General features: G+C 50.7%; 1 protein-coding gene across 1 annotated transcript in view; it reads right to left on the reverse strand.

Moving 5' to 3' along the window:
• LOC100683063 (ATP-binding cassette sub-family A member 17-like) overlaps positions 1-21,474 on the reverse strand; it is a gene marked incomplete at its 3' end in the record, with an annotated part of 77,908 nt that overhangs the window by 44,263 nt on the left and 12,171 nt on the right. The window contains exons 2-10 of the mRNA XM_038540710.1: positions 20,537-20,728; positions 19,822-19,906; positions 18,966-19,224; positions 15,227-15,354; positions 14,206-14,368; positions 12,366-12,625; positions 11,600-11,716; positions 10,581-10,698; positions 4,044-4,217 (exon numbers count right to left, since the gene is read on the reverse strand). Of these exons, the coding sequence (XP_038396638.1) occupies positions 4,044-4,217; positions 10,581-10,698; positions 11,600-11,716; positions 12,366-12,625; positions 14,206-14,368; positions 15,227-15,354; positions 18,966-19,224; positions 19,822-19,875 (1,273 nt within the window). The remainder of the gene's footprint in view (positions 1-4,043; positions 4,218-10,580; positions 10,699-11,599; positions 11,717-12,365; positions 12,626-14,205; positions 14,369-15,226; positions 15,355-18,965; positions 19,225-19,821; positions 19,907-20,536; positions 20,729-21,474) is intronic.

Here is a 21,474-nt window from a genome sequence, read left to right on the forward strand (position 1 = left end):
CTGGGCAGGTGGGCGATTGCCAAGTGACCTTAGGTATTTACTGTGGATGCGTGAACTGGAGCTTTAACAGGCAAGCCACAGGAAATGTCCGGGTGACCTGCCCCCCTCCCTGCCACCAGTTGCCCCAGAAACCCCCAGCGTGCACACCCCACACCCACACCCCTGGCGGGGTGTTTGCAGGCAGCATCTGGCTGGGTCTGGCCTCTTAGCCAAGCTGGCCGCCTCCCTGCCATTGGTCAGCGCAACATTCACGTTTCGTGACGACTGCTGCTCCAGATGAAAAGCTACCGTCTTGCCAGCGTTTTACTATTTGTTCCAAACTTTTGGTTCTTTCTCTCCTCTTTTCCTCTTTTTTTCTTGCATTCATAGAGAATCTTTGCATGATTCAATTTTATTTCCACTGCTGATTTATTATTTATACATCTAGTGTTGTTGCAGGGTTTACGGTATTCGTCTTTAACCAGAGTGTGTCATCAGATGACGTTTCAGCTCCTCGTGGGTCCTATAAGGACCTTACACAGCGTCTCCCCAGCCTCCCCACCCCCACTGTCACCCCACATCTTCTGCACGAGCTCTAGATGCTATAGGTTCCTCCTGCTTCTGCTGTAGACACTCAGTCCTCTCAGAGCAAAAAAAAAAAAAAAAAAAAAAAGTCAAATAAAAACAAAACAGTACAAAAACCATGAAAAACAAAGTATTTTCCATTCCTGGTGCTCCTAAGTGCTGCGTGCAGATCCATGCTTCGGTCTGCTATTCTTTTTGCCTGAAGATCTCAGCATTTCTTGCAATGTCTCCTCCCCATCAAGTCTGTCAACTTCTGTTCCTTTGAGACAGCCTGTCTGTCGCTCACTTTCCGGCGGCTTGGCAGGGTTTGGCCCGAGCGCGTAACCGGGTCCCCGCCATTGTGTCCTGGCTTGTGTGCACCTGTGGCCCGCTGGGATTCGCTCTTCCACGGAGTGCCTACTCGAGCCCCCTGCCCCGCGCTTTACTGCAAATCCTCACATTTAACTGATATGTAGGAATTCTGTACGTACTCCGGACACGAGAGTGTTCTGTGGGTTCGAAGTGTGTCCGTCGGCCTCTGTCCTCCATTCTGTCTGTGGCATCTGAAGGTCAGATGTATCTGTCTTTGTGGTCGGTTATTTTTGGTGTCTTGCTTGATGAGGAATCTTTCTGGCCTCGAGGACGGGGTGTCCTCTTTTGTGTCGTCTCCAAAAGCTTTGTAGGGTTTCGACGCTGAAATTGATTTCCGCATGCTGTGCACTGGTTCTCCAGGGGCTCTCGTGCCACCTCCTGACCCCCACTGATCCCTAGCACTACTTGGGCCTTTCTTTCCTATTCTCTCAGTCTCTTTGTCAATCTCTAGCCTGTGTTCAGGCTCCTGTGGTCACTCTGATGAAAAGTAGTTTTTAAAAAAAATTTTAATTAAAAAATAAATTTATTTATTTATTTATTTTAATTTAAAATTTTTAATTTAAAAAAACCATTTATTTAAAAATAAAATTTTTTAATTAAAAAAATTTAAAAGATATTATTTATTTATTCATGAGAGACACAGAGAGGCAGAGATACAGGCAGAGAGAGAAGCAGGCTCCATGCAGGGAGCCCGACGTGAGACTCGATCCTGGGACCCCAGGATCATACCTTGACCCAAAGGCAGATGCTCAACCGCTGAGCCACCCTGGTGCCCCAATTCCTCAGGCTTCTTGTGAGATTTTCCTCCTGCCGCCTGGGGTGCTTACTTTTACGCTGGTGCGTCTGGTTAGATTTCTTCTTATTACTCTTGTCTGGGATTTGCTGGGCCTCCTGAAATCCAGTCTGGCAACAGATGTGGGCCCCATCTCTTCAGAACCATGTCTTCTGCCCCTTTCTCTCTTTTCCTGCTGGACCTCTGCTCCTCGCTCTTCTCTGAATGTTTTCTCAACTCTCTTGCACATTTTAACATCTTTTCCATTCTCTTCGTTGCCTCCTACGTGGTTTCCTCTAACCTACTCCCAGCCCATAACCGTCCCTCAGCTGTTTCAGAGCGACTGTTAACCTATCCACTCAGTTTTTTATTTGGTTGGTTGCAGTTTGCATTTCCCAGAAGAGGTATTTCGCCCTTATTCCTGCACATATTTTCAAAGATGCCTTTTTTTTAAAGGCAAACCACATCTCCCGAGCATTATTGTTTCATAATCTGTGTTTTGATCCCAAAACAGGAGGACTTTGTGAATCTATTTTACTTTCTCCTGTTTCTGTTGGTTCTCATCCACGGTGGCTTATTTCCTTATGTTTTCAGGTGCTTTTTACTGTGCTGTGTTTTACCCTTGAGAACCAGTCTGTGGCGATTCACCACGATGGGGATGAAAGTGCATCTGCCGGGTGCCTGAGTGGGGGGCTCCCTTGTCCCAGCTCCGCCTGAAATCACATCCCTGCTCCAGGGTCCCTGGACAGGCTCCAGGGTGACCCTGGGCTGCAGCTCCTCCAGAGAACCAGCCTCTAACCGGTTCTTCGGGCAGTTTTCTCATTTGCTTTTTCTCCCATGATGCGGTTGGCACCAGGGCACCTTCCCCAAGGCCCTCTGGTCTATGGGGCCTCGGATACACATGCGAGGAGAGACTTCCCTGCTCCCCTTCCAGAAAGCCGGCACCTCCGTTGCTGGCCAGGCTGGGCCGGGCCGGGGCTGAGGGCTTCCAGCTTCATCCTGGTCCTGTCCCTCGCGGGTGGTCCACACCCAGTGACCGTGGGTGGCAGCGGCGAGGAGGCCCGGCCACTCGGCCCAGCGCTCCTCCAGTGGCCAAGGTGTCAGGGCTGCATGTAGCCCTGCCTAGCCTGGCTCCCCCTCTCCCCTAGAGGATGTCAGCAGCCGAAGCAACCCAGGTGCCTCAGCTTTCAACACACAGGCTCCATAAACATCCCTATTCATTCCCTAACACATGAGGAATCAGATACTATTTTAAATCTACTTCCCTCTGTACTTTTTTTTTTTTAAGATTTTTATTTATTTGAATTAGACCACAAGTGGTGGGGAGTGAGGGGCAGAGGGAGAAGGAGAAGCCGACGCACCACTGAGCAGAGAACTGGACCCGACGCAGGGCTCTGTCCCCAGGCCCTGGGATCATGACCTGAGCCGCAGGCAGGTGCTTAACCGACTAAGCGTCTCAGGCGCCCCTCAAAGGATTATTTGTAACGTGTGGTCTCGTCGATGCTTTGTTAAGGAAAACTACTCGGCTGCAAAACCTTCTAGTCAACTGCACACCCTTCATTATATTTTAAGCAGCCGTACCCTGTTTAGACCATCCTAACTTCACAAAGACGCTAACTGGTAGACGGTGCCTCTGACCAGGTCACTGGAAATCATCCCAGTTGCGGTAAGAGGACCCGCCAACTGGATCCGGCTTGGCGTCCTATTCCTGCCCTCTGAACCTACCCTTCCTAGTCCGGAACCAGGACTCTGGTGATAGGAGCCAACGCAGAGTCGTGAAGACGCATGAAGATGCTCGCTGCAGTGTCCGCGCCAGGCCGCCTCAGTGTCTCCGAGACGTGGGACAGCATCGCCCAGAGCGTCCACTGAGCTCAGCGGGCGTCGGCCTTCGTAGGTTAGCTGCGACCTTCCGCAGTGACTGTCGTCGGCGTTCTGAGGAATTCTTCTAACCCCAGAACGTAAGACACGTAAGTGCGCTTCCGAAGGTGGGACTTGCGAGGACAGTAGGCCAGCACCGAGGGACGGTGCCCCCGCTGACCCCGAGGTAAGTGGCCCTGCGTGATCTGTCAAGTTCCAAACGCGCTCGCTGAACTGAGCGGTGAATCTGTGTCTTTTAGATGTGTCACTATGTAGGCTTATAATTTCCTAAGTCATTAATACGCTTTAGTTTGGCTCCCGAACCAGGCCGTGAGCTGCCGGTGGGAACCGCGTCCTACAACCCACCACGCTCGCCAGACGCTGTAAGGGCTCACGATGCGGAGGGGGCTGGCGCAGGCCACTTGGGAAGGCCGTGGGCCTGGCCTGGGAGCAGGGGCAGAGCTTCCAGGCCGCTGCCCTGGGGACATGGAGGGCTCACCTCTGATCTCGAACGAGGAGATTAGCCGGACTCCTAGCGCCATGGCGATGTTGGAGAGGAGACAAAAGGCCACTTTTTGGAAGTAGGTCCTCTGGGGGTAGCTGAAAGTCAGGTACAGGTACGGAAGGTAGGTGAAGAAGAAGATGATGCCTCCGGCAGCGGTTGCTACATGAGCTGCGGGAAGACAGGACAGGAGCCCATCAGCCCTGCATGAGGGGACACAAGCCCCTTCCCGCCAGGGCCTGCCGCAAACCCTCTCCTTCCCGGACAGCGGCCCGTCACACGACCCGAGGCCAGCATAGCATCTACCAGCCTCTCAGGGACCCTTCATGTCCTCCCTGTTTTTACAGAGGAGGAAACTGAGGCTTGGCCACAGGAAATACATTGGCCCAGGTTCATGGAGCTAGTAAACCACAGGTCACGGACTCTGGGCTCTGCAGGCGCCAGCATGGTAGCTCCGGATTGGGAGCCGCGGCCAGTGGGAGATGAGCTCAGGTGTGACTTCAGGAAGTCGAGAGAGCGGGGACGTAAGATTGCATCCACCAGAGAAGGAGCCCCGTTACGCATCGGGCAGCCCTGCGCGAACCTGGCTCTGCACTACGGCTGACCTTGGGTCTTTTTTTTTTAAGATTTATTTATTTATTTATTTACTTACTTACTTACTTACTTATGATAGACACAGAGAGAGAGAGAGGCAGAGATACAGGCAGAGGGAGAAGCAGGCTCCATGAAGGGAGCCCGATGCGAGACTCGATCCCAGGACCCCAGGATCGCGCCCCGGGCCAAAGGCAGGTGCCAAACCACTGAGCCACCCAGGGATCCCCTGACCTTGGGTCTTGTCTAACTTCTCTCTGAGTTTCAGGTTCTTCTGTAACGGGTTTTAGGAATTGCTGACTTTTACTAAGCTCTTACTATATACCAAGGACTGTTCTCAGCTCTTTACACGTAATATCCCATTTAATCCTCATAACTAAGTATAAATGCTGTGATTTTCCCATTTCACAGTTCCCATTTGGAACTTGACATTTCACAGAAGGGGAAACGGAGGCACAGTGGATTTGCTAAGGTCAGGGTCCACACAGAGATTCAAAAGCAGCCCCGTGAGTCCAGAACAAGAGCTGTCGGCCTCAGTGAGAAAGGAGAAAGGCTTCGGGTGTCGGTGGGCAGCGGGGAGGTTGGACACTGCAGCCTCAGAGAGGCGGGGGACGGTCTGACCAGGGGACGTGGGTGCATTGCAAGGTGGTAGCCAGGGGGCCTCCCCGGGGCCAGTCCACACCGGGGAGAGTTTTTCTCCAGCTAAGCTCTGCAGCTCAGGTGTTGGCATGGGGTAGGCAGGGAGCTTGTTGGGACCGGGGTGGAGGATTTACAACACGAGTTCAGTGCAGGGCTGACGGTGTGGAGGAGTCAAAGTGGGGATGGGCCACGGGCTCGGAGCCCCTGAGGAAGCCGGTGAGGCTCACGCTGATGGATGGTGACAAGGTTAGGGCCAACGGATCAGGCGTCCTGACAGCAGACAATGAATTACTGGAGGAGGCAAGTGCAAGAGGGAAGGGGTACACAGGGAGCTGTGGGGTCAGGAGTGAGGTGATTGGGGCCAAGATTCTGGTGAGTCGGTGACACCCTCCTCCTGCAAGGGGCTGAGTGTCCTGGGCAGCAAGGGAAGAGGTGTGATCTGGACTGAGAGCACCTTCCCCCTGCAGCCGTGTGGTGGGACAGGGGGGTCACAGTGGCCCTAGCAACCTTCAGGGCTCACCAGTGGGGAGTTTCCTGGGCCACCGTTATAAGTCACAGATTTTTACATCATCTGGGATTTTTACATCTTACATGTTACAACCCATTGCAAGCATTATTCTTTTTGATGCTCAAGATGCCCTGTCTTAGGTGAGCGGAAGCATCTTCAGGTTGGCTCGTTCATCCTTTAGACATCATCCCCTTGGTCTCTGGAAGCCTGCTCGCTGTGGTCCACAATGTCCAGAGCTCGTACCGAATGTTCCCTAGGTCAGACTTCAAATCAGGTGTCCCCCCACGGAGCCCTGGTTCTGCGCAGAGGCCCTCAGAGGCCACAAGGGCCACTAAGGTGTCTAGCGCTCCTGGGCTGCCACTGCTTTTAGGTCTTCTCTGGAATCATGGTGAGAAATACATTCGTAGAAGATGAGCTCATACCAATAATTCTAACTGATATTTATTATTATAGGGTTTTCCTTAACATCTTTGGCATCTTGTCTCTTATAGACTTGCTCTTGAATTCTTGGTTTCTATGTGTTTTGCTTTATCTTCGGCTGTAACTGTATCACTTTCAAAGAAATAATACCAACACTACTCCTAAATACCGAGAATACTAACACAGCTGAAGATTTCTCTGCCATTCCTTTACCCTTAAAATATCTGTCACAAGAGATATATAATTGAAATGCTGTTTTAAAGGCAGTTGAGGTAATTGTTTACTTTGTGAAGTAATTACTTTCAAGCCCCTAACTTGAAAACATTTATTTCTGTTGGTTTTCAATTCTTAGAAATTGCTTCTATAATTTCCTCCCCCCCCCCCCGCTATTTTCCCAGTTGTTTACGTGGTGTGGTGGGCAGAATGAAGGCTTCCCAGGGATGTCCTGTCCTGACTCCTGAACCCTCATGGCTTTACATAGCAGATGGACTTTGCAGAGGAGGTTAAGAATCTTGAGATGAGGAGATTATTCTGGATTGTCTGGGTGAACCCGATGTCACCACAAGCACCCTCAAAAGGGGGTAGGCGTGCCAGAGTGAGGAGAGGTGAAGGAAGGGGAGAGAGCGGTGAAGACAGAGGAAGGAGCCGTGAGCCTGGGAACGCAGGCATCGGGAAGTGTTCTCATTTTCCCCTTGTGTCTCCAGAAAGAACACAGCCCAGAGAAATGCACTTTAGACTTTGGTTGTAAGGTAATGAATATGCACTGTTTTTAACCACGAAGTATGCAGTAGATTGTTAGAGGCAACAGGAACGTAAAACGCATGTTTAGAAGTCAAAACCGTGTAAAAATTCACCTCTTAAATGATATCATTGACCTTCATTAGCATACGCTTTGCTCACATATATCTCTACCCCTCCCCCTTTAAATTGTCATTGAGACAGATTCTAACTTTACATGTCAAGTGCCCACTAACACAGATTTATATTTTTATGCTTTTGCCTTATAAATCATATAGGAAAGAGAAGAAGACTTACAAACCATAAATACAAAAACACTGGCTTAAGTTACCTTGACCAGTGGTCTGTGTTTCTTCTTATGGCCTTGAGTTGCTATCTTGTGGCTTTTCATTTTTGCCCAAATAATCCCCTTTAGCCAGGCTGCTGGTAATAAACGCTCCCCACTTCTGTTTATCTGAAAATGTCTCAATTTTGTCTCCGTTCTTTTTTTTTTAAGATTTTTAATTTATTCACGAGAGACAGAGAGAGAGAGAGAGAGAGAGAGAGAGAAGCAGAGACACAGGGAGAGGGAGAAGCAGGCTCCCTGAAGGGAGCCCGATATGGAATTTGATCCCAGGTCCCAGGGATCACGTCCCAACCCAAAAGCAGATGTTCAACCACTGAGCCATCTAGGTGCCCCTCGTCTTCATTCTTAAGGGATAGTTTTGCCAGATATAGAATTCTTGGTTGAGTTTTTTCCCCCCTCAAGATTTAAAATGCCATCTTATTACCTTCTGGACCTCATAGTTTCTGAAGAGAAATCAGCTATTAATCTTACCGAGGATCACTTATATGTGAGGAGCCTCTTCTGCTTTCAAAATGATCTTTATGGCTTTGAGTTTTGACAATTTGAATGACTCTTGGTGTGGATCTCTTTGAGTTTAACCTGCTTGGAGTTCACTGAGATTCTTTGGTTTATAGATCCATGTTTTTCATCACATTTGGGACATTTTTTTTTTTTTTTAGATTTTATTTATTTATTCATGAGGCACACAGAGAGAGGCAGAGACACAGGCAGAGGGAGAAACAGACTCCCTGCAGGAAGCCTGATGGAAGACTGGATCCCAGGACACCGGGATCCTGACCTGAGACGAAGGTAGACACTCAACCACTGAGCCACTCAGGTACCTCAGTCATTATTTCTTTGAATATTTTTCTTCATTTTTTCTTTCTTTTTTTTTTCTTATTCTGGGACTCCAGTGATGTGTATGTTAGTATGCTAGGTGTATCTCTCAGATTCTGTTCCAACCAAGAAAATCCCAGCACCATCTGGTTTCACTGGTGAATTATACCAAACATTTACAGAAGAATGAACATCAAACCCTCTCAAAGTCTAGACCAGTAAAAAATAAAGGTGAATAAAATTGTGTTAATTTTTTCCTTCATTCTATCCATGTGGTATATTACATTTACTGCTTTTCTTTTTTTAAAAGATTTTATTTATGAGAGAGAGAGCGAGAGAGAGAGAGGCAGATACACAGGCAGAGGAGAAGCAGGCTCCATGAAGGGAGCCTGAGTGGGACTCCATCCCGGGACTCCAGAATCAAGCTCTGGGCCAAAGGCAAGCGCCAAACCGCTGAGCCACCCAGGGATCCCCATACTGCTTTTTGTATGTTAAATTATTCTTGTGTTCTTGGTATAAATCCCCCCTTTAGATGGTCTGTGATCATTTAAATGTGCCATTGAATTTAGTTTGCTAATATTTTGTTGAGGATTTTTACATCTCTATTCAGAAAGAATACTGGTCTGTAATTTTATTGGTCTGATGTCTTTTCCGGCTTTGGTATTAAGGTAATCTTGGCCTACAGAATGAGTTTGAAATATCTGCATTCTTATTTTTTAGCTTTCAGTTTTATTTATTCTGGATACAAGTCTCTCATGATATATATTACTTGCAGATGTTTTCTCCCAGCCTGTGGGTTATCTTTTCACTTTCTTAATGGTATACTTTGAAGTACAAAAGTTTTTAATATTGATTTAGTCCAATTTATCAATTTTCCTTTTTATGACCTATGCTATTGGTGTCATGTCTAAGAAATCACCATCTAGCCCAGGATCACAAAGATTTTTGGCCACATTTTCTTTTAAATATTTGTGGTTTTAGCCCTTATATTTGAGTTTATAATCCACTTTGAATTTTTATGTATGATGTGATGTAGAGGTCCAACTTCATTCCTGTGTACGTAGATACCTCACTATTCCATCACCTTTTGTTGAAAAGACTATTCCTTGCCTGTTGAATTGTCTTGGTGCCTCATCAAAAATTGATTGATCATAAACTCTGAGTTGTGTGGTGTATTTTTGCTTTCACTTGAAACTCTTACCTGCTATTTGCTTTCCACTCTGGTCTTGCTTTACTGTGCTTCTGACCTCATTGGTTTTGTTTTTTGTTTCTAGCCCTCTGCTTATTTCTCATGCTTGACCACAAGTTGAGTTTTTTGGGTTTCAACCTTCAGCACCACGTTAGCCTTAGCTTTTAAGCATCCTTTGATACTCATGTTCCAAGGTCCCCACATAACTCTCTTACTTGACCCTCCCCCCCACCATGTTTGCCCCTGAACAATTGAGGGATAGTAGGGGAACTCGGTATAGAGTTTGAGTCAGGAGACAGTGTTCAGGCCTAGTCAACCTCCCAAGGAACCCACTCCCATCTTGGCAGAGTTGGTATTTGCCAGGGCCCACATATTAGAACATTAGAACATTACATTACATTGTAATGTAATTACATTACAATATATTACATTGATGTAAAATATTCATAAATGTAAGCAATAAACTGCCTGGCCTCATTTATACCATATTTTGATTTTTCCCCAAGTTCTCTAAAGCCCTTCTTCTTTTCTTCTATTTTTTTTTTAAGATTTTATTTATTTATTCATGAGAGACACAGAGAAAGAGGCAGAGACACAGGCAGAGGGAGAAGCAGGCTCCATGCAGGGAGCTCAACGTGGAACTTGATCCCGGGTCCTCAGGATCAGGCTCTGGGCTGAAGGCGGCACTAAACCACTGAGCCACCTGGGCTGCCCAAGCCCTTTTTTTCTTTTGTCACCAACTGTTGGACCTACCCTCCACTAGTGTTTTTATCTCTACCTCTTCTATTTGAACCAGGAGTTAATTCTCCCACACTTTGACTTTGACCCCATTTCCTGTTATTTTTGTTCCTAGTAGTTCATCGATTCTCCCAATAGTTTTAGAAGTAACACCCGTCCCAACAGGACCAAGGTCCCAGGAACTTCAGTCTTACTATGGTGTCTTAGCCACCCTACCATTGTGCCCAAATTCACAGTCAAGACCTGGAAAACTATCTGAACTGATGCCTTACCCCTCATTTCCTTCCAGGTTGGGACTTGACCCCATTTGTAGCCATTTGAAATGACATTTAGACGCCAAATGAAGTATAAAAACATACATACATGGAGATGGATCCCTAAGCCTTTAACAGGGAATGGAAATAATCCATTGCTAAAGTAGCCAGAGGAGAAGTGAAAACCTGGCTTTAGAGGAGTGATCATTCATGCTGTAGGTGACTTCAATAGCAGTGCTTCCACAAACAGAAGTCATAAACACCCTCCCTGACAGAAAATTGTATCAGGACTCACCTTTTTGGAAGAATGTGCTGATCATGAATGCAAATAAAATCGTGGCAGTGGCAAAACACAGTAGAAAAACGAATATCAAGCTAGGGTCACTGTTTCTGAACACCACCACACCATGCACCTACGGAGCAGTCATAGACACATGTCGTTTTTGCATGGAGAGAATAAAGAGAAAGCATAATATACCCATATACAATGCAGAAATTTTTTAAAAACTCACAAGATTTTCCTAAATTAAACAACAGATTTTTTTTTTAAGGCAGACTTTGAGCCAGTATCCATGACCATTTACAAATGATGCTGTGTCCATGTACCTTTTTTTAAGAAACCATGAGTCCAAATTCAATTTTTGACCCAGGGTGAATCTTTTTTGCTTTAATGACAAAGTTTATCCCATTTGTCATTATCACTATTACAGATGACTATAGTCTGTCGTCTCCTCGTTTTAATACTTTCTGGGCATTCTCTTTGTTTTATGTATTTTGCCGTGTGGTCTGGATTTTCTTGCCTTCCTTATCCCAAGTGCCCCAATTTTGGTAATTTAGAAGGTAAATTTTCATATATTCACATGGTGGATTATAATTTAATCATTAAATGAAAGTTAGCAGATTGGAATGCCAGATTTCAATGACAGCATAGAAAGGAAATTTAACAAGGTAGCATGGGCCTAAGAGATCGTCCTCATCTTTTATAATAACTGTTTTCAGCCATCTGTGGAGTATAAAATTTGTAATGTTTTAGAATTTATGAAATACATCTTTTGGAATTCCACTTTCTTAATGAAATTGACCACACCCGTGTCCAGTCCTCGCAGACCTGGGAATGGAGGGAGGGCAGGGCTCTCCCGGACAGTGCAGGTCCAGCGCCTGGTCCCCCCGGAGTTCATTAAGTACTACCACGCATCCACCTGAGGCTTTCCAAGTGCTCATCACTAGCTGTGCTCTCACCATATGCCGAATCTCAGCACCACCACCCACACCTCTGCACGGCTGAGCACATCCCAAGGGCCCGGAGACATGTACCTCTATGCAGAAGAGGATGGTCATGAAAGAGATGACAATGAGGGTCGAGATGAAGAACATGATGAACCAGGCAGCCCAGTGTTGCCAGTTGTTCACTCCCATCATGCACATGTACTCCTAGGGAAAGCAGAAGAGCCATTGGGTGGAGACATCCAAGGCAGCCTCACAGGCCACCTCCATCAGACTGTACTGTGCATTCGAGAACATGGAGCAAACCAGACATGGTGGGTCAGGTGAAGCCAGGTCCCTCTTGGATACCACCAGCAGGCTATTTCTATACATAGTCATAAGAATCAATCAAAGGAAAAGAAAATTAAAGAGTGAGAAGGTAGATTGTCTACAAAGAGCAAAAGATGAGGAAAGAGAGGGTGGGCATCAGAGCGCAGAAAGTAGAGAAGCTCTCAGGATGGGCCTTGTGTTGGGCTGGGGCTCCCTGGAGAGTGCTCCTAGCTGCAGCAACAATAGAGGGAGTGACTCCTGGGGGGTCATTCCCCTCCTGTGCATTTCTCAGGGAGTCAGTCTGTAAGCATTTCTTGAATAGCTGCCACAGGCGAGCCGCACAGCAAGGACTCCTGTCGTAACAACAGATGGGGTCACCTGAATTGCAAGCAAGTCAAATGATGAAAGAATATCCCCCTTTCAACTCACCTTGGAGGCGACACCTAGGCAACCTCCTCCCTGCCTTGGCCTCATTCCCACTCTGGTTATTTTTCATGAGTGCTTCCACACTGTCCCTAGGCCTGCATCCCACGTCCGGTGAGGTTACCTTCATCTTTCTTTCTTTCTCCAGGGCAATAGAATTGATGATGATGAGCTCAATGCAGATGAAGCTGAGCATGAGCAAAAGAGGGAACTCGTTCTGAAGGATCAACAAGAACTTGTCTTGGATGTGGGCTCCATGGGGGAATCTCTTCACAAGCACTGTGAGGTCCTCAAACATCCGGGTGGTCGCATTGTGGGCATGGTGCTGCATGATGGCCTTGTCCAGGGCATGCTGTATGGCCAGGAAGCCTTCCTGGTTGTATCCTGCATGAGAACACAGTGGACATCAGGCATAAGAGACAGGAAGACTGAAGGTGCAGAACCCCCGAGGAGTCAGAGGGGTGTGGCTAATGATTCATGACAACACACAGACAGGAGTAGGACAGGCTCTCTTGTGTCCACATGCTGCCATGTAGAAGGAGCAGAGTCACAATGGACCCCCCTGTGCCTGTGATGGCATCTTTTTATCAGGAAACAGGGCAAAGATGTCCTGAGTAGATGGAAGAACAGGGGACATGCAATACAATACTCCTGCATGGTGGGGTCACCTCCTCTCTGCTACGTGCCTCACTTCAGGGAAATGGTGCCCTCTCTGCACTTCTAATCATCCGGAACGTATGAGATGGTTAGATTCAAAGCACTTGGGAGACACTGCCCCCTTCACCAACTGTGACCTGTCTCTGAGCCGTCACTGCTGTGACCCCAGAATTATGGGCATTGGATTTTGCTGCCACACCTCAAAAACAATCTTTACCGTAAGCAGCCCTTATTTTGATACGGTGTCATCGGTGGGCTAAGGTCAGCTTTTGGGAAACATAAGTTGAAGGGCCCAGACCTCTGGTTTGGGGGTCTTGTAAGAGATAATGGCCCCATCTCCAAGTGAGGGTTACTGGCCCTCCTTATGGGCAGAGCCAGGGTGGGGCATGCAGCAATGAAGTGGAGGTGACCAAGGTCTCCTGGTGGCCCAGACCTACACAGACCCCCTGATCCTCCAGGATGAAAACAAGAGGAACAAACTGTCCATAATAAAATCCTGGGAACTGGGATCCCTGGGTGGCGCAGCGGTTTAGCACCTGCCTTTGGCCCAGGGCGCGATCCTGGAGACCTGGGATCAAATCCCATGTCGGGTTCCCGGTGCATGGAGCCTGCTTCTCCCTCTGCCTATGTCTCTGCTTCTCTCTCTCTCTGTCTCTGACTATCATAAATAAATTAATCAATTAAAAAAAAACTTTAAAATCCTGGGAACCGTCACATGGTCTTGACTGCATGTAGGGGAGTTTCCTTTGCAGAATGGCTGGTATCCTTTCCAGAACCACAAAAACCATAAGCGCCTTGAATTTGCATTCCCACTTGCCAGGCTTGCAGGCCCAAAGCGTCACATCAGTTGTGTGGTCATCCTACAGTGAGGTGTGGGTTGTCAGCTTAGTTTCCTACGAGCAGGGGCATCTCCCTGAACCACCTTGAACAAAAGAGGGAGACCAAAAACTCTACAGTGCCATGGAGAGCATGTGTCCCTCAGGAGAGGATGAGTGGGTGTCCGTGCTGTCCCGCGGTAGCTCCCCTAGCCTGCAGAAAGCTAAAGGCAAATAGATATTTTTATAAGCAAACACTAGTACATACAGAAGCATACGAATCATCCTTGTTCCTGTAAAATGCTTCCGTCCTTCCTCCAAGCAGTTCAGCATCACTACAAGGCAATCAAACGCTTAACTGCTGCTTTAACTTGCCCTAGAATGAAAGCATTTTACCCAGTGACACATTTCAAAATGTAACTTGTTCAACCTCTTCTGGAACGTTGGGGACCAGGCTGCCGCACGCATGGCCACACACACGTGCCTCCTCACCAGGGAGTCCCCCATCGATCTGTCCAAAGGCCCGCGGCGCTTGGCTGGGGTTACGAGGGTAGAGGAGGGACGTGCCCCAGCCTTCCAGGGTATCGTAATAGGACGTCAGCTTCGAGGTTAAGGAGTTCCTCTGAATGCAGCTGAAGCGCAGGCGGTACTTGATCTGCGGAGGACAAAGGGAGGACAACCGCGGTCACAAGGTCCTGACACTCAGGGGGACGGGAGGGACGGATGTCCCCTCCGGAGAGCACACTGTGCTCTGCCGCGACCGTCCCGGAGGCCCCTTCAGGAAGGCAGAAATTTCTTATTTCTCCGCCGAGCAGCCACGGTTTGGACAAGTGACTTGACCTTCTTGTCTTGGTTTCCTCATCAGTAAAACGGCGATGCTGGCACAGCACCCTCCCAGCGGTACCGTAGGATCTGTCGGGTGATCCCTGGGGTGTGCCTGGCCTTCCCTTGGTGCTCAGAAAGTGTTGCGGCCTGTTTAGAGACACCTCTATCCCTGGCTTCCAACACCCCACGCGAGTTCTAACAATCAGGACGCGACTGTCCGGCACAACACACCACCTGCCACATTTGAGTTCACGTGACTCGCCGTGGTGGCAGCTCCGTTCCTGGCTCTCTCCTGGGCACAGACTCTTAAAGCTCCCAAGTCAGGAACTGCTATGAATCCCGCTCTGCTGGTAAGGAAACTGAGGCCCCGAAATGCTAGTGCCCCTCCCACGGCTACACAGCCCCTAATGAAGCAGCTGGAGCGCACGGCCCTCCTACCTGGGCTGGAGGGTCCCCAGAGCAAGGCTGCCCCGGTTAGGAACCAGAGAACGGGGAGGGGCGCCCGCGTCCAGGCAGGAGGATTTGAGCCCAGGAGCGTCCGCCTGCCCCCTCCGGAAGGAAGTTGGCAGGCAGGTGACACGGTGGACGCAGGGCAACAGAGGGGCCGCTCAGGTGGCAAGACTCCCTAATGGACCCCCCCACCCAAGGCTGGGGCGCCCTTAGGCTGGCACAGGGAGGCTGTCCTTACCTCCAGCGGCAGGGGCTGCTGCCTGTCGTTGAAGCTGTGATCCAGCACGATTCCAGCCAACACGTAGAAGGCCCTGGGATCCTGGATTACGTAATTTTCAAATAAAGGCACTGAAGGGTAGCCTAGAACTGCGGAGAGAAACCCCGTCGGCGTGGGTGGGGGTTGGCGAGGGCCTGCGCGGCCGCCCTCCCCGTCCTCCCTGGGCAGGTGCTCCTGGGCACGTGCTCCTGCACGCTTCTGGCGCCCGGGCTGGGGAGGTGCGAGCCTCACTCACTGCCCCAGCCTCCTGCACACACGCAGCCCACGGGGCAGCGGCGCACAGGTCGGTGGTGGTGGCCAGAGCACCCCCCTCGGGTCCCAGGGCCCAGCTGGGCTGCCGGCGGTGGACTGGGTGCTTGGCCACGTTGGTGGGGAGCTGGCCGGTGTTTGTCTTCATGGTCACGACAACCCAATGTGCACAGACGGAGCTGCCCTGAAGACACAGATAATTGCCATGGGCACCTGCTGTCGCCTGCGGCCAGGCCGCATGCACGATCCTCTCGAAGGAACTCCTCCTCAGAAAGCGCCAGGTGCCACTCGCAGTCCCGCTTCCTCGCCGCCCCCGGGTCTCCACCCTGCTCCCCGTCCTGGAGCCAGCGTGTCCACGCGGTGGTGCTCTTCCACCGCCTGCCCCGCGGGGACCTGTGTGCTGCTCACCTCGCACACACAGCTGTCCCTGCAGGACGCGTGTCTGAGCACCTCTGTCCCCTACCGTCTGTGGCTCCGTCGCCCCCTTCCAGGAACCACTGTGGTGCGAGTGGGATGTTGGGGTCCCTCACAGCCACGACCTCGCGGCTCACACTTCCCAGCTCTTCATCCTTTTGCTTGACACTGTCATGCGCCGCCGGGACCTCGGCTCCTGGACCGCCTGCTGGCTGTCCCACGTGCCCGCCCTGTCCCTTCCCTGCAGGCCACGTCCAGGTCCCTCTTTCTGTTCCTTTTGCTGTCTCCGTGGCGTGGGAGCCCGGTTTAGTTTTGGAGTGGCGGTGTTTTCTCAAATGTTTCTGAGAACACTGATGAGAATTTTTTAATGAACTGGATTCAAAACAGATAGAGCTCGCTCGTGGTAAAAAATCCCCTATGGTGTTGGAGGCTACGTGGTGCCGAGTCACCCGCCTCCCGCAGGCCAGGCTGTCCATCGGGACACAGACTCTGTACATTTAACAAGAAAAAAAAAGGCTCTGTCTTATGCCTCTGGCCACGATGGAGTAACGGGACTGGATTCACCTTCCCACCAAAAATATTCAGAGGACTGGACAAAAAGAGAGAGAGAGAGAGAATCCGGTTCTTCAAACAATGACAGCAGGTAGCACAGCATCATAATCCAGGAGAGGAGAGGAGCCAGGAGGGGCGGCCACCAAAGCCCGTGTTGTCTGGAGGGCAGGAAGGCTGCGTGACCAGGATTTCAAGTAGCACTTACATCTGGGTGACAGGGTTAGGAGTCAATTCTTCCTTTTTTCCTACATATAGTTGATTTGTTTCCTTAGCCATACTTAGGCTTCTTTTTAAACACACACACACATTTGGTTAAATTGAGAAAAACTGCACACATACAGGACGCGGTACAAAACACAGACGTGCGCTCTGATGAGCAGTTATAAAGTTAACAGCCAAATAATTGCCTCCTGGGTCAAGAAATAAAATATTTTTACACTAGATTTTTTTTTGAGGGGGGGTGTCTGGTAGTTTCTTATTATCAATTTGCTTTCAAGAACACGTTTTTAATATTTACCCGGCATTTGTTTTTCAGCAGGACTGCTGGCGCACATAACCCGCTGGGCTGTACTAGCAGAAAGGAACAGCGCTGATCTCTTTCCCAGAGACGGGAACCATCCCAGTGTTTGCGTGGCTCTCACTGAGTTAGGTGTCACCCCTGGACGAGTCGAGGTAGCCAGGGGCCCGCCGAGCGCAGACTGGGGTAGACACTGGTTGCGCGGCCCATCCTGAGCTCGGGGAGGAGGCTACACCTCTCCGGGGGAGAACTAGGCCGTGTGCCTTATGAGGAGGGAAAGGAGAGGGCTGTCATGGTTTGCAGGGATCCTTCCTCCTATTGCCAAGGATCTGCCTGCCGACGGGCACGGCAGGAAGAGCCATGAATCGAGACGTGAGTCGGAAGTAATAAGACAGAAATAACTTCAGGACGTCTATCACAGGAAAAGATAAACTGCCTGAGGTGGGATCTCCAGGGAAGACAGAAGAGAAATATTTTCTTCTTGGTGGAGGCCACCGAGGGGTCCCCGGCAGTGGGGTGGAAGTCCAGCCCGGGCGCAAAGCCCCAGTGTTTCAGGAGCAGGAGGAGCTGCCCTCTGAGAAAGGCCCAGAGCAGGCAGGATGGCTTCTGACCCATGACGTACCGCTGCAGACCCATCTCGAATTCACCCATGCAGCTCTGGCGGCCTGCGGCCTGCGGCCTGCATGCCAGCCCCGCTCAAAGGCTTCCTCCTGAATGTTCTCGAAGAATACTGTGGTCTCTGGTCCCTACCCTCCTCCGGACACAGAGCTTCTAAATCAGATGACATGACTTGTCTTCCTCAGACTCCTCCCATGGCGGGCGGCCTTGGGAGCCTGAAAGGAAACCCAGGACTTGGACGAGGCCTTCGAGGCTCCCGTGACACTCCAGCCTCACAGGGACCACTCTTCTGGCTTCCTTCTGCTTCGTCCGAGCCTATCAGCTCACCGACCCTGTGATGTCACCCTCGGCTGGCTGCCCCCAAGTCACCCTCCCACCCTGCAGGGCTTGTCCTTCACCATCAAGGATGGTGCCTTAGGACGCCAGGCAAGCACGAACCACAAAGCAACGGTCCCCACTCATGTTGCCACTGAGGGCCTTTGAAAGAATTATCTGGGGACACCAGGGTGGCTCAGTGGTTGAGCACCTGCTTTCGGCCCAGGGCCTGGTCCTGAAGGCCCAAGATCGAGTCCTGCGTCGGGCTCCCTGCAGGGAGCCTTCTTCTCCCTCTGCCTGTGTCTCTGCCTCTCTCTGTGTCTCTCGTAAATAAATAAATAAAATCTTAAAAAAAAAAAAAGGGTTGTCTGCGTGGAGTGGCGTTCAGAGCAGGGAGAGGACAGCCCTTTCTTTTCATGTTGTCTCTTACTGTATTACTGGAATACTCTTATGAAAGCACACACTACAATTATAATAGTTTTGGAAGATGACCGCACATTTTGTGGACTCCACGTTTTGAAAAACCGTGTCTGGCTGAGTGCGTGAATTCAGCCGCCAGCCTCGTGCCCATCAGGTGGGAGGCCAGGGGTGAGCAAGGCTGCAGTGGTCTCCTGCCCTCGGGGGTCAGCAGCCCCGCGGGAACCGCCCCAAAAGCCTGGCGTGGCCACGCGGTAAAACATGAACCAAAGGCCGTGAGCACAGCCAGCGGGGCTCTGGGAGAGACAAGGCCCGGCTGAGAACCTGGACCCCGGGGGGAACCCCGCTCCCCCCATCGCAGGGAAGGTCGGCACAGTGGGGGCCCGTGGGCGTGGGGAGCCAGACCCCGCGGGCCTCGAGAGCTGCTGGCCGAGGGTGAGGGCGGGCCGGCGGCGGCGAGAAGCAGGAGGTGGGGGCTGTCGGGGCTGTGGTTGCAGCCATCGGAAAACCTGCCTCGGCGGCTCCAGACCCTGGTGGGGAATCGCCACCGCCGGCGGCCTCCGACGAAGGCCCCGACTCTCTGGAAATGCCACCCACCTTCCCGTCTTCGTGCCCCACCTTCAAACTCGACCTCAAAGGCCTTGGCCACCGCTTCCGTGACAGCCTTCAGCGTGTCACTCTGGGAAGGGACGTAGACCAGCTGGTATGTGCTCTGTGCGGCAAGGCGGAGGAAGTCGGGCAGGAGGCTGACGTTGAGGGCGAGGTAGCTCATGGGAGGCCTTTCCCTGGGCACACTGTTGAGGCGAAGGTACATGATGATCATGGAGAAGAGCAGCGGGGCCAGGACCTCCAGCATCGTCACCAGGGGCTTCCGCTTCTACAACACAACGGAAAGCGCGTGCTGATCCAAAGCACAACACAGGCGTGAGGTCCCTGCGGGCCAGGCTTCCACTTGCAAAGCCCTTTCCTTCCCCCGGCCTCCCTGCACAGCCTCCGAAAGAGAAAACAACACAGAATGAACGAGAAGCCTCTCCGTCTGACTTGTCCATGGCGGCGAGAAACCAGGAACAGGGTGCCAGCTTCGGCAGCGACAGTTTGTAGAGTTCTGGGGGGGAACCGGCCTTATTTACAGAAAGGGGTCCATTCCGAGTAAGGCTGATTTTTTTCTAGATATTATTTATTTATTCATGAGAGACACAGACACAGAGAGAGAGAGAGAGGCAGAGACACCGGCAGAGGGAGAAGCAGGCTCCATGCAGGGAGCCGAATGCAGGACTCCATCCCAGGTCTCCAGGATTATGCCCTGGGCCTAAGGCAGACGCCCAACCACTGAGCCACCCAGGCGCCCCTGATTCTTTTCTTTAAACCGTTATTAGAACCCAACGTAAAAAAAAAAAAAAAAGAACCCAACGTAACTTCAGCATTCAGTCCCTCCCCAGGAGACGCCCAGAGACCCTCCGAGCACCTCACCCACCTTCAAGATGAAATTCTTCCAAAGAAGAAGTTTTAAATTCCTGCCCAATGTCATGTTTCCAGCTGACCAGGAGGGTGAGCTCTGGCTGGGAAGCAAATGGGGCAAACGTCAGGCATCACACAAAAATGCTCCCCGTCCTAGGAGCTTCCAGAGCATCGATCCCTCCTTGTTGCTGACCCCCCCACCGGCCCCGCCAGCATTCCACTGCTGCCTCCCCCGCCGGGGACCTCCCTGGGCTGTGGGGGGTGAAGTGCACGGACACGCTGATGATCGCCTCTATACTGCCAGCGTGCACCTGCCCAGCCCACACCGCACCAGCCAGTGCATGTGGCTCCACTGCCCCAAACCCTCCCCTCAGAGCAGGAGCTGAGGACGAGGACGGGGAAGCTCTCCCTGGCTCCCCTCACTCCCACGTGTGCCCGCCCACCCCGCAGGCCTGCTTGTGACCCAGAGGGGACCGACCAGGCTTCTGCCCACAGCCCGCGCACCTCCCTGGCGCATGATCCACACGTGACGCCACCCTCTCAGTGAGGCCTTCCTTGCCACTCTAAAATTTCAGAAATGCCACCAATCATCCCTGTTCATTTTTCTTTTAACCCTTTTAAACCACCAAACAAGCTTCTTTTTTTTTTTTTTTTTTTTTTTTTTTTTGCGTGTATTTTGTAGTTTTACCACCAAGTCCCCAAACTCAAGAGCAGGGCCAGCCCGTGCTCACCACTCAGTAAATGCGGGTCCCCTAAATCGATGCGTTACAGGGCACCCAGCCAGTGGAGGGACGTGCTCCTGAGGAAGGACACGCTGGCGGAGCAGCAGGTTCCTTCTCCTTCAGTCTCTGCTTCCCAGGGTATCACATGCTTTAGCTTTCAGCCACCAGCACTACGAGATTTTCATCCAGAAAGATGGTTTTCTGTCGGTGAAAGAAGAACAGGTGCATTTTCCTCAGGTGAAAGACTCTCTGACACTAACCGTCACTGAAGGTACACTTTGTTATTTTTTAAAGATTTATTTATTTTAGGGGCACCTGGGCGGCTCAGTAGGCTGAGCGTCTGCCTTCGGCTCAGGTCATGATCCTGGGGTCCTGGGATCGAGTCCTGTGTTGGGCTCCCTACACAGTGGGGAGTCTGCTTCTCCCTCTCCGTCTGCCTCTGCCCCCGCTTGTGCTCTCTCACTCTCTCTCTCAAATAAAAATCAAAACCTTTAAAAATAATAATAATAAAATAGTTTTTGTTAAATTTTTATTTATGATAGGCACACAGTGAGAGAGAGAGAGGCAGAGACACAGGCAGAGGGAGAAACAGGCTCCATGCACCAGGAGCCCGACGTGGGATTCGATCCAGGGTCTCCAGGATTGCGCCCTGGGCCAAAGGCAGGCACTAAACCGCTACGCCACCCAGGGATCCCATAAAATAGTTTTTAAAACTTATTTGAGGGCAGCCCGGGTGGCTCAGTGGTTTAGTGCCACCTTCAGCCCAGGGCCTGATCCTGGAGACCCGGGATCAAGTCCCACGTTGAGCTCCCTGCATGGAGCCTGCTTCTCCCTCTGCCAGTGTCTCTGCCTCTCTCTCTGTGTGTGTCTCTCATGAATAAATAAATAAAATCTTAAAAAAAAAAAAAAAAACTTACTTGAGAGAGAGGGAGGGCACATGGAACTTT

The sequence above is a fragment of the Canis lupus genome, chromosome 6 (genome assembly GCF_011100685.1).
Source record: "Canis lupus familiaris isolate Mischka breed German Shepherd chromosome 6, alternate assembly UU_Cfam_GSD_1.0, whole genome shotgun sequence".
Taxonomy (NCBI): Eukaryota; Metazoa; Chordata; class Mammalia; order Carnivora; family Canidae; genus Canis; species Canis lupus.